Raw genomic sequence first — 15,443 nt, 5'->3', positions numbered from 1 at the left:
GCAAAATTTGAGAAATTCAAATGAATATATAATAATAAGTACTGTACTAACTGATCCATTTGAACACCAGAGGGCAGAATATAGCCACACAATAGATCACTGTCAATGTACACAATTAACTGTTATTACGAGGCTATCTAAAGAAAATGCAACATTTTCACCCTAAATGTATTTATTTTTTATGATAATATACATTTTATAGTGTTTTATATACCTCCGAACTGTACAGCAAAACGTAAAAATGCCACACCCTCCTCAAAACACACAACCCTCACTGCAAATAATAAAAACATGCTTTATCGTTATCAAAGAACAAATGGTCATTTAAAAAAAAATAAAGATAAAATTCTTGGCAGCTTGGTAGAAATTGAATGAGTCAAACTCCCATCAGTAATGAGAAGACGCCAGACCTATACAGGCATAAAGGGCAAACTCAGAGACAGTTACCTGGCAACACAAAAGTCTACTGACTTCCTGAGAAACACACATAGAGAGAGATGTTATAGAGTAGCAGACTAAACCCATTACTGAGAGAGTGGGAAGTGAAGGTTGCCGAGTTTTCTCACACTGATACAGATGTACAGTCATGAGAGAGGACAGAATGTGTCCATAATTCTTGCTGTGCTGGATTAAGGTCATAGGTCTGTGTATATAGCCTGTTCGTTCAAATACTTACAAAAAGAGGAAATTCTGTGGTTAAAGCATTAAAACCATTAAACCTTTAACATTACTAGTAAGGCGTGTTTTAGAAATTAAGACCGTCAATAAGAAGTACATCCACCTGAGAGAAATCATACATGACGTTTGACAGTAGAGCTACAGCGTCATGTTCATCATATACATGTTTAAGGAGAGGGGTTTTTTTTAAGCTAAAAAAAAAAAGACACCTAAAGTCATATGAACAATGGTCCCTATCCTCTGGGAACTGGGAACAGACAATGTCACATCATAGCCACCAACATAATCATATTAAGCACATATTATTTCAGTGAGGTTAATAGGACATTACTCCTATGTGTTCAAGCAAACTATATTGGAGCACTAGGAACAGCATTAAGTCTTCCAGCAAAAATACATTTACTGGCAAGAATAATGATATAATACCGTCATTAGACACTCATTTAATACTGTCGTTCAGTCAAGGTTTAAAGTATATGAGAACGTCAAAAAGGTCATGATAGATTACAGATAATTGCTTGAAAATAGGTCGGAGTTCATTCTATTCATAGAGAAAAGCTTAAAGTCTTAAGTGTAGGCTTACTATCAAAAATAGGAGACATCTTTAACTGCACTCAGTTTGACAGTTTTAATCAGATTCCTCAGTGGAAAATTCCACTTATAATTCTTTGAAATGTTTGTTCAAAGCTGAGAGTTCGAAATCAAGTGTTTCTTACAGTTTGTGTCATGAGTACGTGTCAGTGTGTGTGGGTGTGTGTACGTACTAGGTGTGAGGATCTCTTCAGTGCCGGTGTATGAAGAATAGACCTGGCCCATGAACTGCGGCTGCTGCTCTCTGTAGTTATTCTGCAGGTAGTCCATCAGCATCACATAGCCGGCCTGCTGCATGGTCATCACCTCACAGAACATCTCCAACTGCAATGGCACGACAGCACACAAACATTCATAACATACACTCAAGTCCATGGTTACTGATTGCAAAGGTCTGAGATATGAGACATGAGGCAATCCGTTCTCAAATATCATTAGTGTCCATACAGTTTGCAGATCTTCATCTCATTATCTCTAGCCGCTTTATCCTTCTACAGGGTCGCAGGCAAGCTGGAGCCTATCCCAGCTGACTACGGGCGAAAGGCGGGGTACACCCTGGACAAGTCGCCAGGTCATCACAGGGCTGACACATAGACACAGACAACCATTCACACTCCCATTCACACCTACGCTCAATTTAGAGTAACCTAACCTGCATGTCTTTGGACTGTGGGGGAAACCGGAGCACCCGGAGGAAACCCACGCGGACACGGGGAGAACATGCAAACTCCACACAGAAAGGCCCTCGCCGGCCACGGGGCTCGAACCCGGACCTTCTTGCTGTGAGGCGACAGCGCTAACCACTACACCACCGTGCCGCCCAGTTTGCAGATGTAATGTTAATATTATTGCACGTTACACTTTTAAACTAAAAACTTCAGCTTGAACCACCAGTTGTAATTGACCTCTCCTAATCTCAATACGCAGTATGAAGCACCTCAGCAATGGCACAACGTGATATATGACAGTATTTGCAATAAATCCCGTTGTTACAGCTACTGTATCTTTCCCTCTCTTCTTCTCACCTCATTCACACCTTCTTATTTGTTGCAAAAACCAAATCATATGTGACTTTGTGATTTTGTTGAAAGGTTTTGGCATGCGTGTGCACATGCACAAGAAGGCATCCAGGTGATTCTCATTCTCACCACCCATGGCAGTTATTGTATATGGTGTTTATAGAACTGCAGTTAAACAAGTATCGTTTGTCTTAGTGAAAACCTTTTTGGCTCGCATTATCAACAAATAGCTTACACGGCACCAAGTGATTTTCTAAAGCCTAATATCAGATCTTTTCTTTATAGGGGGATTGGATGATTTTCCCAGCCTGCAGGGATAGAACATGACTTCAAATCTGTTTCTGTGATGAACCACAAAATACGTGAAAGTTTTATTTTTTAATACAACTCTCTGAGAGCTCACAAAACAAATCATAACATTAAATAAACTGTTGTTGAATAACAACACTGTTGCTGCCTTATCATTATTTTTCGAATGTAAACACAAGAAAGATTTTTTTCACAAATGTCCAGTCTGCACGAGATTTAATGTGTTTGAGACAAAGTGCTTCATTGTCTGCTATTATGTGTTGTTTTGAATAGGATGACCCACCCATTCTTACCTTTCTTCTTGTGAAAGCTTTCAAGCATTCAGTTTCGTCCCATTCCGTAACGTCATGTGTCTACTTGCAAGTTACTTAAGGGAAATAGCCCAAGGTTTAAATGACACACAGCAGAAAGAAAGAGTCTTTAACTATTTCCATCCTTTTGACGTTGGTAATCTTACCCTCACCCACTCCTGTACCCAGTAATGACAGTGTACTTTTGAATGTGAGACACCATAATGTCACATTTCGAACTGGTTTTTAAACGATTCAAACACATTAGCTTCGGTGATAATGTGAAAGTCAGAATATCAGATACCAAAACCTCAAGTAAATGGAGACATTTCATGGGTTCCTCTATAAAGGGACATGACCACATATACATTATTATACAGTTTGAGGCTGTAAAGTAATATAAAACATTGTGACTATTGCCATGGTGTAGTATAGTGATTTCACCTGCGCTTCAGAGATGGCCACTGTATTTTTAAAAATAATCCACTCCACAGTCTCATGGCAAGGAGGAAATGTGAGTGAACCATTATAGATGAAGTACTTCTCTGTGGAGTTGGGCAAGAGGCCTTGTAGGATGAACGGAGATACACTACTACTCTTTCCTGAAAAAAAAAAGAAATCACATAATGGGTCCTTTTTCAACTATATATAATTCAGAGTGTGGTAGCGTTTGATGAGTAGAAGATGAGTGGCTTGTAAATAGTGTTAACCTTGAAATAAAATGTGCATACCAAATCTGCTGACACTGTTGACTGCATCAATGATGGCTTCATAGTTTTCATTATCTTCAACACTCGCCTGTGAGATTTCACAAGTGCAATTATTGATACAAGTTTAAAAAATAACATGAAACAAAACATTACATGCACTAAAGAAGAGGAAGGTACATATTGCTGTTCTCTATGTCTCTGTAGGATATGTGGCATTATGTACTGTCTCAGAACCACCCCCATAACCTCAAACTGCTGGGTGGAAATGCCTTCTTCAGCCTAAGGCGGGTGAGTCATTGCACCTGGAACTTACTACACTATGCCTGGAATGGCCAAGCATAAAAGCCTGGCATAAATTATGTCAATAAAATAAAATCCATATTTTGTACATATAACATTATAATAAAATTAATCTCATCTCATCTCATTATCTCTAGCCGCTTTATCCTTCTACAGGGTCGCAGGCAAGCTGGAGCCTATCCCAGCTGACTACGGGCGAAAGGCGGGGTACACCCTGGACAAGTCGCCAGGTCATCACAGGGCTGACACATAGACACAGACAACCATTCACACTCACATCTACGGTCAATTTAGAGTCACCAGTTAACCTAACCTGCATGTCTTTGGACTGTGGGGGAAACCGGAGCACCCGGAGGAAACCCACGCGGACACGGGGAGAACATGCAAACTCCGCACAGAAAGGCCCTCGCCGGCCCCGGGGCTCGAACCCGGACCTTCTTGCTGTGAGGCGACAGCGCTAACCACTACACCACCGTGCCGCCTAATAAAATTAATATACGGAATATTTCATGTTTGGAAAGCAGTGATTAAAGTGAAACCTTGAAGCAGAAATTACCGTGCATGTTCATACTTTATAATTATTTCATAATTTACTACCTTCCTATTTTACCATGTAAAGTGTTTAAAGGTTTACCATGTTTAAATGTGAAAACAAAATACACCATTTAAAAATACCTTATTATGTCTGGTTCATATTATTTAGATCTATATTTTATACTTCTATGATACTTAATTGATGACATAATGTATGATTGGACAGTAATGTACACCGATCAGCCATAGCATTAAAGTCTCATCTCATCTCATTATCTCAAGCCGCTTTATCCTTCTACAGGGTCGCAGGCAAGCTGGAGCCTATCCCAGCTGACTACGGGCGAAAGGCGGGGTACACCCTGGACAAGTCGCCAGGTCATCACATGGCTGACACATAGACACAGACAACCATTCACACTCACATTCACACCTACGGTCAATTTAGAGTCACCAGTTAACCTAACCTGCATGTCTTTGGACTGTGGGGGAAACCGGAGCACCCGGAGGAAACCCACGCGGACACAGGGAGAACATGCAAACTCCACACAGAAAGGCCCTCGCCGGCCCCGGGGCTCGAACCCAGGACCTTCTTGCTGTGAGGCGACAGCGCTAACCACTACACCACCGTGCTGCCCACATTAAAGTCACCTGCCTAATATTGTGTAGGTCCCACTTGAACAGCTCTGAGCTGTTGAGGCCTAGACTCCACAAGACCTCTGAAGGTGTGCTGTGGTATCTGGCACCAAGATGTCTTGTAAGTTGTGAGTTGGGGCCTCCATGGATCGAACTTGTTTGTCCAGCGCATCCCATAGATGTTCGGTTGGAATGAGATCGGGGGAATTTGAAGGCCAAGTTAACATCCTGAACTCTTTGTCATGTTCCTCAAACAATTCCTGAACAATTTATAAAGTGTGGTAGGGTGCATTATCCTGCTGAAAGAGGCCACTGCCATTAGGAAATACCATTGCCATGAAGGGGTGAACTTGGTCTGCAACAATCTTTAGGTAGGTGGTACATTTCAAAGTAATATCCAGAAGAAGGCCAGGACCCAGGGTTTCCCAGCAGAACACTGCCCAGAGCATCACACTTCCTCCACCAGATTGCCTTCTTCCCATAACGCATCCTGGTGCCATCTCTTCCCCAGATGGGCAACTAACATGCACCTGGCCATTCACATGATGTAAAAGAAAACGTGATTCATCAGACCAGGTCATCTTCTACCATTGTTCCATGGTCTAGTTCTGATCTTCAAATGCCCATTGTAGGGGCTTTTGGTGGTGAACAGGGGTCAGCATGGGCACTCTAACTGGTACGTGGCTACACAGCCCCGTATATAGCAAGTTGTGATGCACTTTGTGTTCTGATACCTTTCTACATAGCCAGAATGAACTTTTTCAGCAATTTGTGCTGCAATAGCTCTTCTGTGGGATTGGACCAGAAAGACTAGTCTTCGGTCCTCATGCACATCAATGAGCTTTGGGTGCCCATGACCCTGTTGCTGTCACTTTTGGTAGGTACTAACCACTGCATAATGAGAACACCCCACAAGACCTGCTGGAGATGTTCTGACCCAGCCATCTAGCCACTACAATTTGACCCTTGTCAAAGTCACTCAGATCCTTACACTTGGTCATTTTTCCTGCTTCTAACACATAAACTTTGAGAACTGACTGTTCACTTGATGCCTTTATCCCCCTTCTTGACAGGTGCCATTGTAAGGAGATAATCATGTTACACTGAATGTTATTTACTTCAACTGTCAGTTACTTTAATGTTATGGCTTATGAGTGTATACAACACAAAAAAGGTAATTTAAAAACCATCAGCATTCAGACCCCAGGGTATCTTCACATGTACACACTCTCAATCTTTAAAAACCCAGTGTATGATCTAAATAATCTAGTTTCTCCACATACATAACATGTTCATACAGCTCATAGATTCAGGTTACTGCACAAATACAAAGGATAAACAGAAGTATGTAGGCTGAACTGTAAAGAGGGAGACATTGCTTCTGTTTGAAAATATTTCTGCTAGTAAGCTTTTGTAATTAGACCAGCAAAGACATGTTGAATAAATGGGGCAAACAAATTAACTAACTGACACATGTAATCATATTTTATTATCATACAGTCATGTGAAGCAAAAGTACACCCCTCTTCCAGTTACATGGTTTTACCAATCAAGACATAACGAAAATCATCTGATCCTTACCAGGTCCTAAAATTATGCAAATCTAACCTCAGGTGTAAAGCAACACACAACAGATTCCACCGTGTCATTACTTATTTAACATAAATTAAGTGAAAATGCAGAATCCATGTGTGAAAAAGTAAGTACACCCCATTATTCAATAGCTTGTAGAACCATCTTTTGCAGCAATAATTTGAAACAAGTGTTTTCTGTATGATTTTATCAGTCTCTCACATCGTTGTGGAGGAATTTTGGCCCACTCTTCTTTACAACATTACTTCAGTTCATTCATGTTTGAGGGCATGTGCTTATGCACAGCTCTCTTCAGGTCCTGCCACAACATTTCAATTGGGTCGAGGTCTGGACTTTGACTAGGCCATTCCAACACCTTGATTCTTTTCTTTTTCAGCCATTCTGCTGTAGATTTGCTGGTGTGCTTGGGATCATTGTCCTGTTGCATGACCCAATTGTGGCCAAGCTTTAGCTGTTGGACAAATGGCATCACATTTGCCTCTAGAATACTTTGGTATACAGAGGAGTTCATGGTTTATGCAATGACTGCAAGGTGCCCAGGCCCTGTGGCTGCAAAACAAGCCCATCCACCACCGTGCTTGATGGTTGGTATGAGGTGTTTGTGCTGATATGCTGTGTTTGGTTTTCGCCAAACATGGCGCTGTGCATTATGACCAAACATTTCCACTTTGGTCTCATGTGTCCAAAGGACATTGTTCCAGAAGGCTTGTGGCCTGTTCAGATGCATCTTTGCAAACTTAAGCCGTGCTGCCATGTTCTTTTTAGGTAGAAGAGGCCTTCTTCTGGCAACCCTTCCAAACAAACCATACTTGCGCAGTCTTTTTCTAATTGTACTGTCATGAGCTTTAACATTTAACATGCTAACTGTGGCCTGTAGAGTCCTAGATGTAGTTCTTGGGTTTTTTGCAATTTCTCTGAGCATTGCACGGTCTGACCTTGGAGTAAATTTGCTGGGACGTCCACTCCTGGGAAAACTGCCAACTGTCTTTAATGTTTTCTACTTCTGAATAATCTTTCTCACAGTAGAATGATGGATTTCAATTTTTTTTGGAAATGGCCTTATAACCCTTCCCAGACTGCTGTGCAGCAACAATTGCTTCTCTAAGATCATTGCTGATGTCTTTCCTCGTTGGCATTGTGTTAACATACACCTGAGTGCTCCAGACCAGCAAACTGCCAAAACTTCTGCTTTTTAAGAGGTAGCCACACTTGCTGATGATCAATTAATCAAATTAATCTGATCAGTAACACCTGGCTGCTAATTGCCTTCATAATTTCTATGGAAGCAGTAAGGGTGTACTTAATTTTTCACACACTGCTACTGCATTTTTGGCTTACTTTGTGTTCAATAAATAACGACAGGGTGAACATGTCATGTGTTATTGGTCATCTGAAATTGTATTTGTCTAATTTTAAGACCTGGTAATGACCAGATGATTTTTTTATTATGTCCCGACACTTAAAACCTAGACTTGAAAGAGAGTGTACTTTCTTTTTCACATGACTGTATATTTCCTTTCTATATCATACGGACAGAGATATCTGCTGTACGTATATGCCTCAAAGAGATCTCAGTGTTTTTCAAATTACTTTCAGTTGAAAACTACTTGTTGAAGAATGTTTCTGTGGGTTAAACTGTGTGTGTGTGTGTGTGTGTGTGTGTGTGTGTGTGTGTGTGTGTGTGTGTGTGTGTGTGTGTGTGTGTGTGTCATTAACCACAACAAGAATGAATCTGTTGTCTGTAAGTGCACATGTCTAGAGAGAAAGTTTTAGAAAGAGTTCCAAACCACACAGTGCACAGTAGTAGTATACCTGAATGTTAACGATAACAGTGGTGTAATGAAAATTATTAAGATCAGTAGTATGTGGTTTAGGAGACAGTCTGGGTATTTATGACTCTCAAGATATCTACTGCATTCCCTCAGAATACCAAAAGAATTTTGAGAATTAACAACAAAAAAACTATTCTGTCTATCACAATGTGTGACTGGCGTAGTTAGTGTGTGTCAAGTTAAAAACAAATCCTCTCAGCTGCTCTGCTGTAATTTCACAGAGCTGCTGTGTTGGACCCTGTGTGTACCTGATGCCCGTAGATTTGAAATCTAGCTAGCTAAAATACAATGTAGAGAACAAAACTATCAAATCAAATCAGATTTGAAATCTAGCTAGCTAAAATACAAATGTAGAGAACAAAACTATCAAATCAAATCATTTTTGATTGCTGTATTTTATTACTTAATTTGTGATCTCAGAGTGTTTTTATGTAATCTGTGTATATAATCCAGGAGTTGTATGAAAGACTGGAGACCAAAGAAGGAGAGAAAGACCTGTACAGACTAGCTAGGCAGAGAAACAGGGAAGCGAGGGATGTACAGCAGGTAAGAGTGATGAAAGATGGAAATGTGCTGACAGAGTGTATTAAGAAGGTGGAAAGAGTACTTTGAGGATTTATTAAATGAGGAGAATCCAAGAGAGAAAAGGTCAGATTCATTGGAGACAGCAAATCAGGCAGCAGAGTTGGTTAGTAAGGATGAGGTGAGGGCAGCCATGAAAAGAATGAAGACTGGGAAAGCGGTTGGACCAGACGGTATCCCGATTGAGGCGTGGAGATGTTTGGGTGAGACGGCTGTGGAGTTCCTAACGAGATTGTTTAATAAGATCCTAGAGCAGCGTTTCTCAACCTTTTTTCAGTCATGGCACCCTTCAGAAGTATGCAAATTCTCAAGGCACCCCCATATAAAATATACGCAGTCATGCTGACCATACGTTGATCCCGGCAGTGACATTGTGACATGGGAAAGGGGGCCATGAGACAAATTTTGATGATGCATGAGGCGGCGATGATCTGCATTAGTGTAACTATCGTTTTTTGGAATTTTAATTCATTTTATTTATTTCAATGTTAGAATATATAATTTTTTGACGGCACCCCTAACGAAGCCAGACGGCACCCCGGTTGAGAAAGGCTGTCCTAGAGAATGAGAAAATGCCAAATGAATGGAGAAAGCGTGTGCTAGTCCCAATATACAAGAATAAGGGAGATGTACAGAGCTGCAGTAATTATAGAGGAATAAAATTGATGAGACACACCATGAAGCTATGGGAAAGGGTATTGGAGGCGAGCTTGAGAAGAAAGCTAGCAATCTGTGAACAACAGTACGGGTTTATGCCAAGGAAGAGCACGTCAGATGCAATTTTTGCTTTAAGAATGTTAACGGAGAAGTACAGAGAAGGCCGGAGAAAGCTACATTGTGTGTTTGTAGACCTGGAGAAGACATACGATAGAGTGCCGAGAGATGAGTTATGGTATTGTATGAGAAAGAGTGGAGTGAATGAGAAGTATATTAGAGTGGTGCAAGACATGTATGAGAACAGTGAAACAGCAGTGAGGTGTGCAGTTGGAACAACTGAATGGTTCAAGGTGAAGGTGGGACTCCATCAAGGATCTGCTTTGAGTCCTTTATTGTTTGCCATAGTGATGGATAGCTTGACGGACGAAGTGAGGCAAGAGTCACCATGGAACATGATGTTTGCGAGTGATATTGTGTTATGTGGTGAAAGTAGAAAGGAGGTTGAGTTGGGTTTGGAGAGATGGAGGTATGCAGTAGCAAAACAGAACACATGTGCATCAATGAGAATGGGGATGAGGGTGTAGTGAAGATGCAAGGAGTAGACGTGAAAAAAGTTGGTGAATTCAAGTACCTGGGGACAACTGTGCAGGAAAATGGGGGCTGTGATAGTAAGGTGAGAAAGAGAGTGCAGGCAGGGTGGAGCAGAAGGATTTCGGGAGTCATTTTTGATCAGAAAGTCCCAGCAAAAGTGAAAGGTAAAGATGTATAAGACAGTAGTGAGACCAGCTGTGATGTACGGTATGGATTGGAGACCGTACCCTTAACGAAGAGACAGGAGGCAAAGTTGGAGGTGGCGGAGTTGAGGATGTTAAGGTTTGTGATGGGAGTGACTAGGTTGGACAGGATAAGGAACGAGTACATCAGAGGGACAGCACATGTGGAGAGCTTGGGAATTAAGCTAAGAGAGATGAGACTGAGATGGTATGGGCACATCCTGAGAAGAGGAGCATGTGGGAAGGAGAATGTTGAGGATGGAGCTGCCAGGCAAATGAAAACGAGGAAGGCCAAAGAGGAGATACATGGATGTGGTGAGAGAGGACATGAAAGTGGCAGGTGTGGTAGAGAAGGATGCGGAAGACAGGGAGCAATGGAGACGAAAGATCCGCTGTGGCGACCCCTAATCGGGAGCAGCCAAAAGAAGAAGAAGTAGTGTATATAATCTGTTCTCCAGTACGTCAAAAACATTACACACAAGCAAAATAACACACCCTCCAAAACACAGAGTATTAGGGGCCATATTCAGATCTCGGTTAAGTACATGTGAGCAGTTATTTAGTGAAAAATCACACACATCAATATCGACCTCAGGCACAACCACAGATTTGCATTGTGAGTTGGATTGGGAGTTTCACACACAGGGCAGAGTTTGCCAAAATCAGAGACCTGCTTAGTAACACCTAACTCTTTACTTGAGTAGATTTTTCTTGATGTCAGCTTGAGCAAAGAGCCAGCACCACTATCTGACAATTTATTGTAACCACACTATATCACATGGAAATTCATGTCTTTGTATGTAAAAATGAGTAAGGAACGCCTTTCAAGGGCAATATTAAATATATAAATATGACACTATGAATTAATATGACATTATGAGTTGTATCATCTCATGGAAAGATACTCTTGCACATTGGAGAAGATGGCATCTTAACCACAGCTATCTCAAGGACTGAATTTTACAACCCCAATTCCAAAAAAGTTGGGACAAAGTACAAATTGTAAATAAAAATGGAATGCAATGATTTGGAAGTTTCTAAATTCCATATTTTATTCAGAATAGAACATAGATGACATATCAACTGTTTAAACTGAGAAAATGCATCATTTAAAGAGAAAAATTAGGTGATTTTAAATTTCATGACAACACCACGTCTCAAAAAAGTTGGGACAAGGCCATGTTTACCACTGTGAGACATCCCCTTTTCTCTTTACAACAGTCTGTAAACGTCTGGGGACTGAGGAGACAAGTTGCTCAAGTTTAGGGATAGGAATGTTAACCCATTCTTGTCTAATGTAGGGTTCTAGTGGCTCAACTGCCTTAGGTCTTTTTTGTCGTATCTTCTGTTTTATGATGCGCCAAATGTTTTCTATGGGTGAAAGATCTGGACTGCAGGCTGGCCAGTTCAGTACCCGGACCCTTCTTCTATGCAGCCATGATGCTGTAATTGATGCAGTATGTGGTTTGGCATTGTCATGTTGGAAAATGCAAGGTCTTCCCTGAAAGAGACGTCGTCTGGATGGGAGCATATGTTGCTCTAGAACCTGGATATACCTTTCAGCATTGATGGTGTCTTTCCAGATGTGTAAGCTGCCCATGCCACACACACTAATGCAACCCCATACCATCAGAGATGCAGGCTTCTGAACTGAGCGCTGATAACAACTTGGGTCGTCCTTCTCCTCTTTAGTCCGAATGACACGGCATCCCTAATTTCTATAAAGAACTTCACATTTTGATTCATCTGACCACAGAACAGTTTTCCACTTTGCCACAGTCCATTTTAAATGAGCCTTGGCCCAGAGAAGACGTCTGCGCTTCTGGATCATGTTTAGATACGGCTTCTTCTTTGAACTATAGAGTTTTAGCTGGCAACGGCGGATGGCACGGTGAATTGTGTTCACAGATAATGTTCTCTGGAAATATTCCTGAGCCCATTTTGTGATTTCCAATACAGAAGCATGCCTGTATGTGATGCAGTGCCATCTAAGGGCCTGAAGATCACGGGCACCCGGTATGGTTTTCCGGCCTTGACCCTTTTGATGATATTATGCACTGTAGATGATGATATGTTCAAACTCTTTGCAATTTTACACTGTCAAACTCCTTTCTGATATTGCTCCACTATTTGTCGGCGCAGAATTAGGGGGATTGGTGATCCTCTTCCCATCTTTACTTCTGAGAGCCGCTGCCACTCCAAGATGCTCTTTTTATACCCAGTCATGTTAATGACCTATTGCCAATTGACCTAATGAGTTGTAATTTGGTCCTCCAGCTGTTCCTTTTTTGTACCTTTAACTTTTCCAGCCTCTTATTGCCCCTGTCCCAACTTTTTTGAGATGTGTTGCTGTCATGAAATTTCAAATGAGCCAATATTTGGCATGAAATTTCAAAATGTCTCACTTTCGACATTTGATATGTTGTCTATGTTCTATTGTGAATACAATATCAGTTTTTGAGATTTGTAAATTATTGCATTCCGTTTTTATTTACAATTTGTTCTTTGTCCCAACTTTTTTGGAATCGGGGTTGTATATGGATTAAATGATGAAGTACACTTACTGAAAGTGAGCTGCAAATGATAGCAGATGAGCACTTGATCAGCTTTTCCTTTTTCCTACTTTTGACATTTAATGGACTTGATTTAGTATCTTGTGGCCATGTTAAATTGTATGCACAATTAACCGTTGGTGCATAGTGAAATATAAAATAAATATTGTTAATGGCCTGGACAGTCACTTGCTGCAACTCTCAACAGTAGATACAGCATTTTTCACGCCTGCGTGAGCTTCCTACTAAACTAGAGGACAAATTAATTCCTCATCTGTTCATCAAGAAAAAGGCTAAAACTCCACCACACCTGAATTAATTTCCTTAATACAGATATTTTAGCATATCAAACTAATCGCATTTGTTTTGTTTATACTCTCACACTCTTTCACTCTTTGTCTCCCCTGATTGGCTGCCTTGTTGCCATTTTTTCATGCCTAAAGCTGGGGGATGATGACACTTGACATATCCGAGTTGGCCAACGACTGGCTGGAATATATACCTGTACTAAGTTCTCATCCCACACTTCAAACACAGTAACTATGAATTACTATTCTAGGCAATTTACAGCAGCTCAGGAAAATCAAAATTTAAAGTAGTTTTCTGCCTAGGCTTCAACAACAAAAACTAATTTTTCTGTAGCTTTAACAACACATGGATATCGTATCCCACAGACGTTCACAGAAAGAAGAACATTAGCACCCACCTCAAACAATACAGCAAGAGCAGTAATCTGTCCTCCAGACTTCAGGGCATCATCTATAGACTGATGATGATGAGCTTCATAACAATATATCTGCATCTGTATACATATGCATGTACTCATCACTCTACATTCCATACAAACTCAATTATCTAAAGCTTGTGGATCTATGCACATCAGTTCTTTGTCCAAATTCAGATGGTTTAAAGGTGTAGTTTATAAGTGTTTCTAGTCCTATAATTGGGCATATCAGGTGAAAATTCAAATTCAATCCAAATTACTTGAAAATGGTCTCAGTGAATTCAGAATTGAATGCAGAACAACATACGTTTTACAGAATTAAAATATGTTTATCCATCCTTGAGGTATTACAAATCAAAGATTTTAAAAAGACTTAATTTTTAGAAAACTGGCATAATATTATGCATTAGGATAACACGGTCCAAAATGGGACTCATTAACGAATGAGATCAAATGTTTTTTCTTAATAACTTTTTTTTTTATTTTTCAAGCTATTTACATGGAAACTGGCAGGCACATAGATGGTTGTATACTGAATACAAAGTTTTACAAATGACTAAAAACAAATTATGCAAATTAGTATTTCATTAGTATTAATTATGATAATTAGGTAAAACCGTTAAATCGGTACACTCACTTCTTCAAAGTTTCACCAAATGGCTTTATTTGTGCAATATAAAGCTGAGCTTAACTCTCATTTATACATCACAAAGAAGGAGAAATCAATGTTAATTACAATTACAAATACAATTATAAAATATGCATAAGTAGCATTGAATGTCATTCACATCTACCATTCTCTATCAAAATAAAAAAGTAATAAAAGATTATTTCTAATACCCTCTTTGTGCTCTGTAGGCCTTTGTATTTCTCAAAAATAGGGCCTACTAGTGTTTATATGAAAGAATATAAACTTGAAAAAAACTGTGTGAGTCACATCCAATAAACAATTCCAATTAACCGAATTGAAATTGACACTCGCATTTCTGACTTGGGCAATTCCATGTAAATGTCAACCTCACCATGCAAAAATAAAGCAACATGTAATACATCAAAACCACTCCCAGAGATATCACCTAGGCCTGTATTTTACAGATGTGAATAAGTTGAACCAATTTGTAACCAACCTAATATGTCACTGTCAGTCTTTCTTTCTTATAATGTAAACCCCAAGCGAAAATCAACTTTGATCATGTACAATTCTATATTATTGCCACAAGCCACAGAAATGTATGCTAAAATCCACAAAACAATAGCCATCCTAAATATTATTTAAGAACTTTGATAGTTTTAGCTGATATTTAGAGAGTTTTTCAAAGGGTTATGGTGGTTAAATTGCTGATTTTCTAAACATATGCCATGTCTATTTCAGACGCGTCACATCCATAACAGAATTTCGTCACATCCATAATGCTGACTTTTCCTTCCGAAACTCTGCATGAAATACAAAATATTTTAAACAAAGATTTTTTAATATTCACCTTGGACCCCTCTATCAAATGGATATCTCCATTTCGACATTAGGTTTACGATTTCACAGAGTTTGATAAAAATGTACAGTCACCCAAGAAAAGTGATACTTTTTCTGTCACATCCATAACGCATCTTTTATTGGCATTTTCTGGCATGCCCTAGATGTACTATGGGAATTGTTCTTGTTCTATCA

The 15,443-nt window shown here is 40.0% G+C and overlaps 1 protein-coding gene across 7 annotated transcripts in view; it reads right to left on the bottom strand.

Annotated features, from left to right (window-relative positions):
• The window catches only part of ptprz1a (protein tyrosine phosphatase receptor type Z1a), a 126,151-nt gene that overhangs the window by 44,440 nt on the left and 66,268 nt on the right, over positions 1-15,443 (bottom strand). For 6 of the 7 annotated variants that reach the window (XM_060914761.1, XM_060914758.1, XM_060914759.1 and 3 more), the window contains 4 exons: positions 13,760-13,855; positions 3,619-3,685; positions 3,332-3,489; positions 1,443-1,593 (listed from right to left, as the gene is read on the bottom strand). In XM_060914761.1, the coding sequence (XP_060770744.1) occupies positions 1,443-1,593; positions 3,332-3,489; positions 3,619-3,685; positions 13,760-13,855 (472 nt within the window). Of the gene's footprint in view, positions 1-1,442; positions 1,594-2,890; positions 3,124-3,331; positions 3,490-3,618; positions 3,686-13,759; positions 13,856-15,443 lie in introns of those variants that run through there. The other variant, XM_060914764.1, reaches the window with a different exon arrangement.

Source organism: Neoarius graeffei, chromosome 2 (assembly GCF_027579695.1).
Source record: "Neoarius graeffei isolate fNeoGra1 chromosome 2, fNeoGra1.pri, whole genome shotgun sequence".
Taxonomy (NCBI): domain Eukaryota; kingdom Metazoa; phylum Chordata; class Actinopteri; order Siluriformes; family Ariidae; genus Neoarius; species Neoarius graeffei.
The sequence above is the reverse complement of the archived record's forward strand: the minus strand, read 5'-3'. Positions and strand labels throughout refer to the sequence as shown.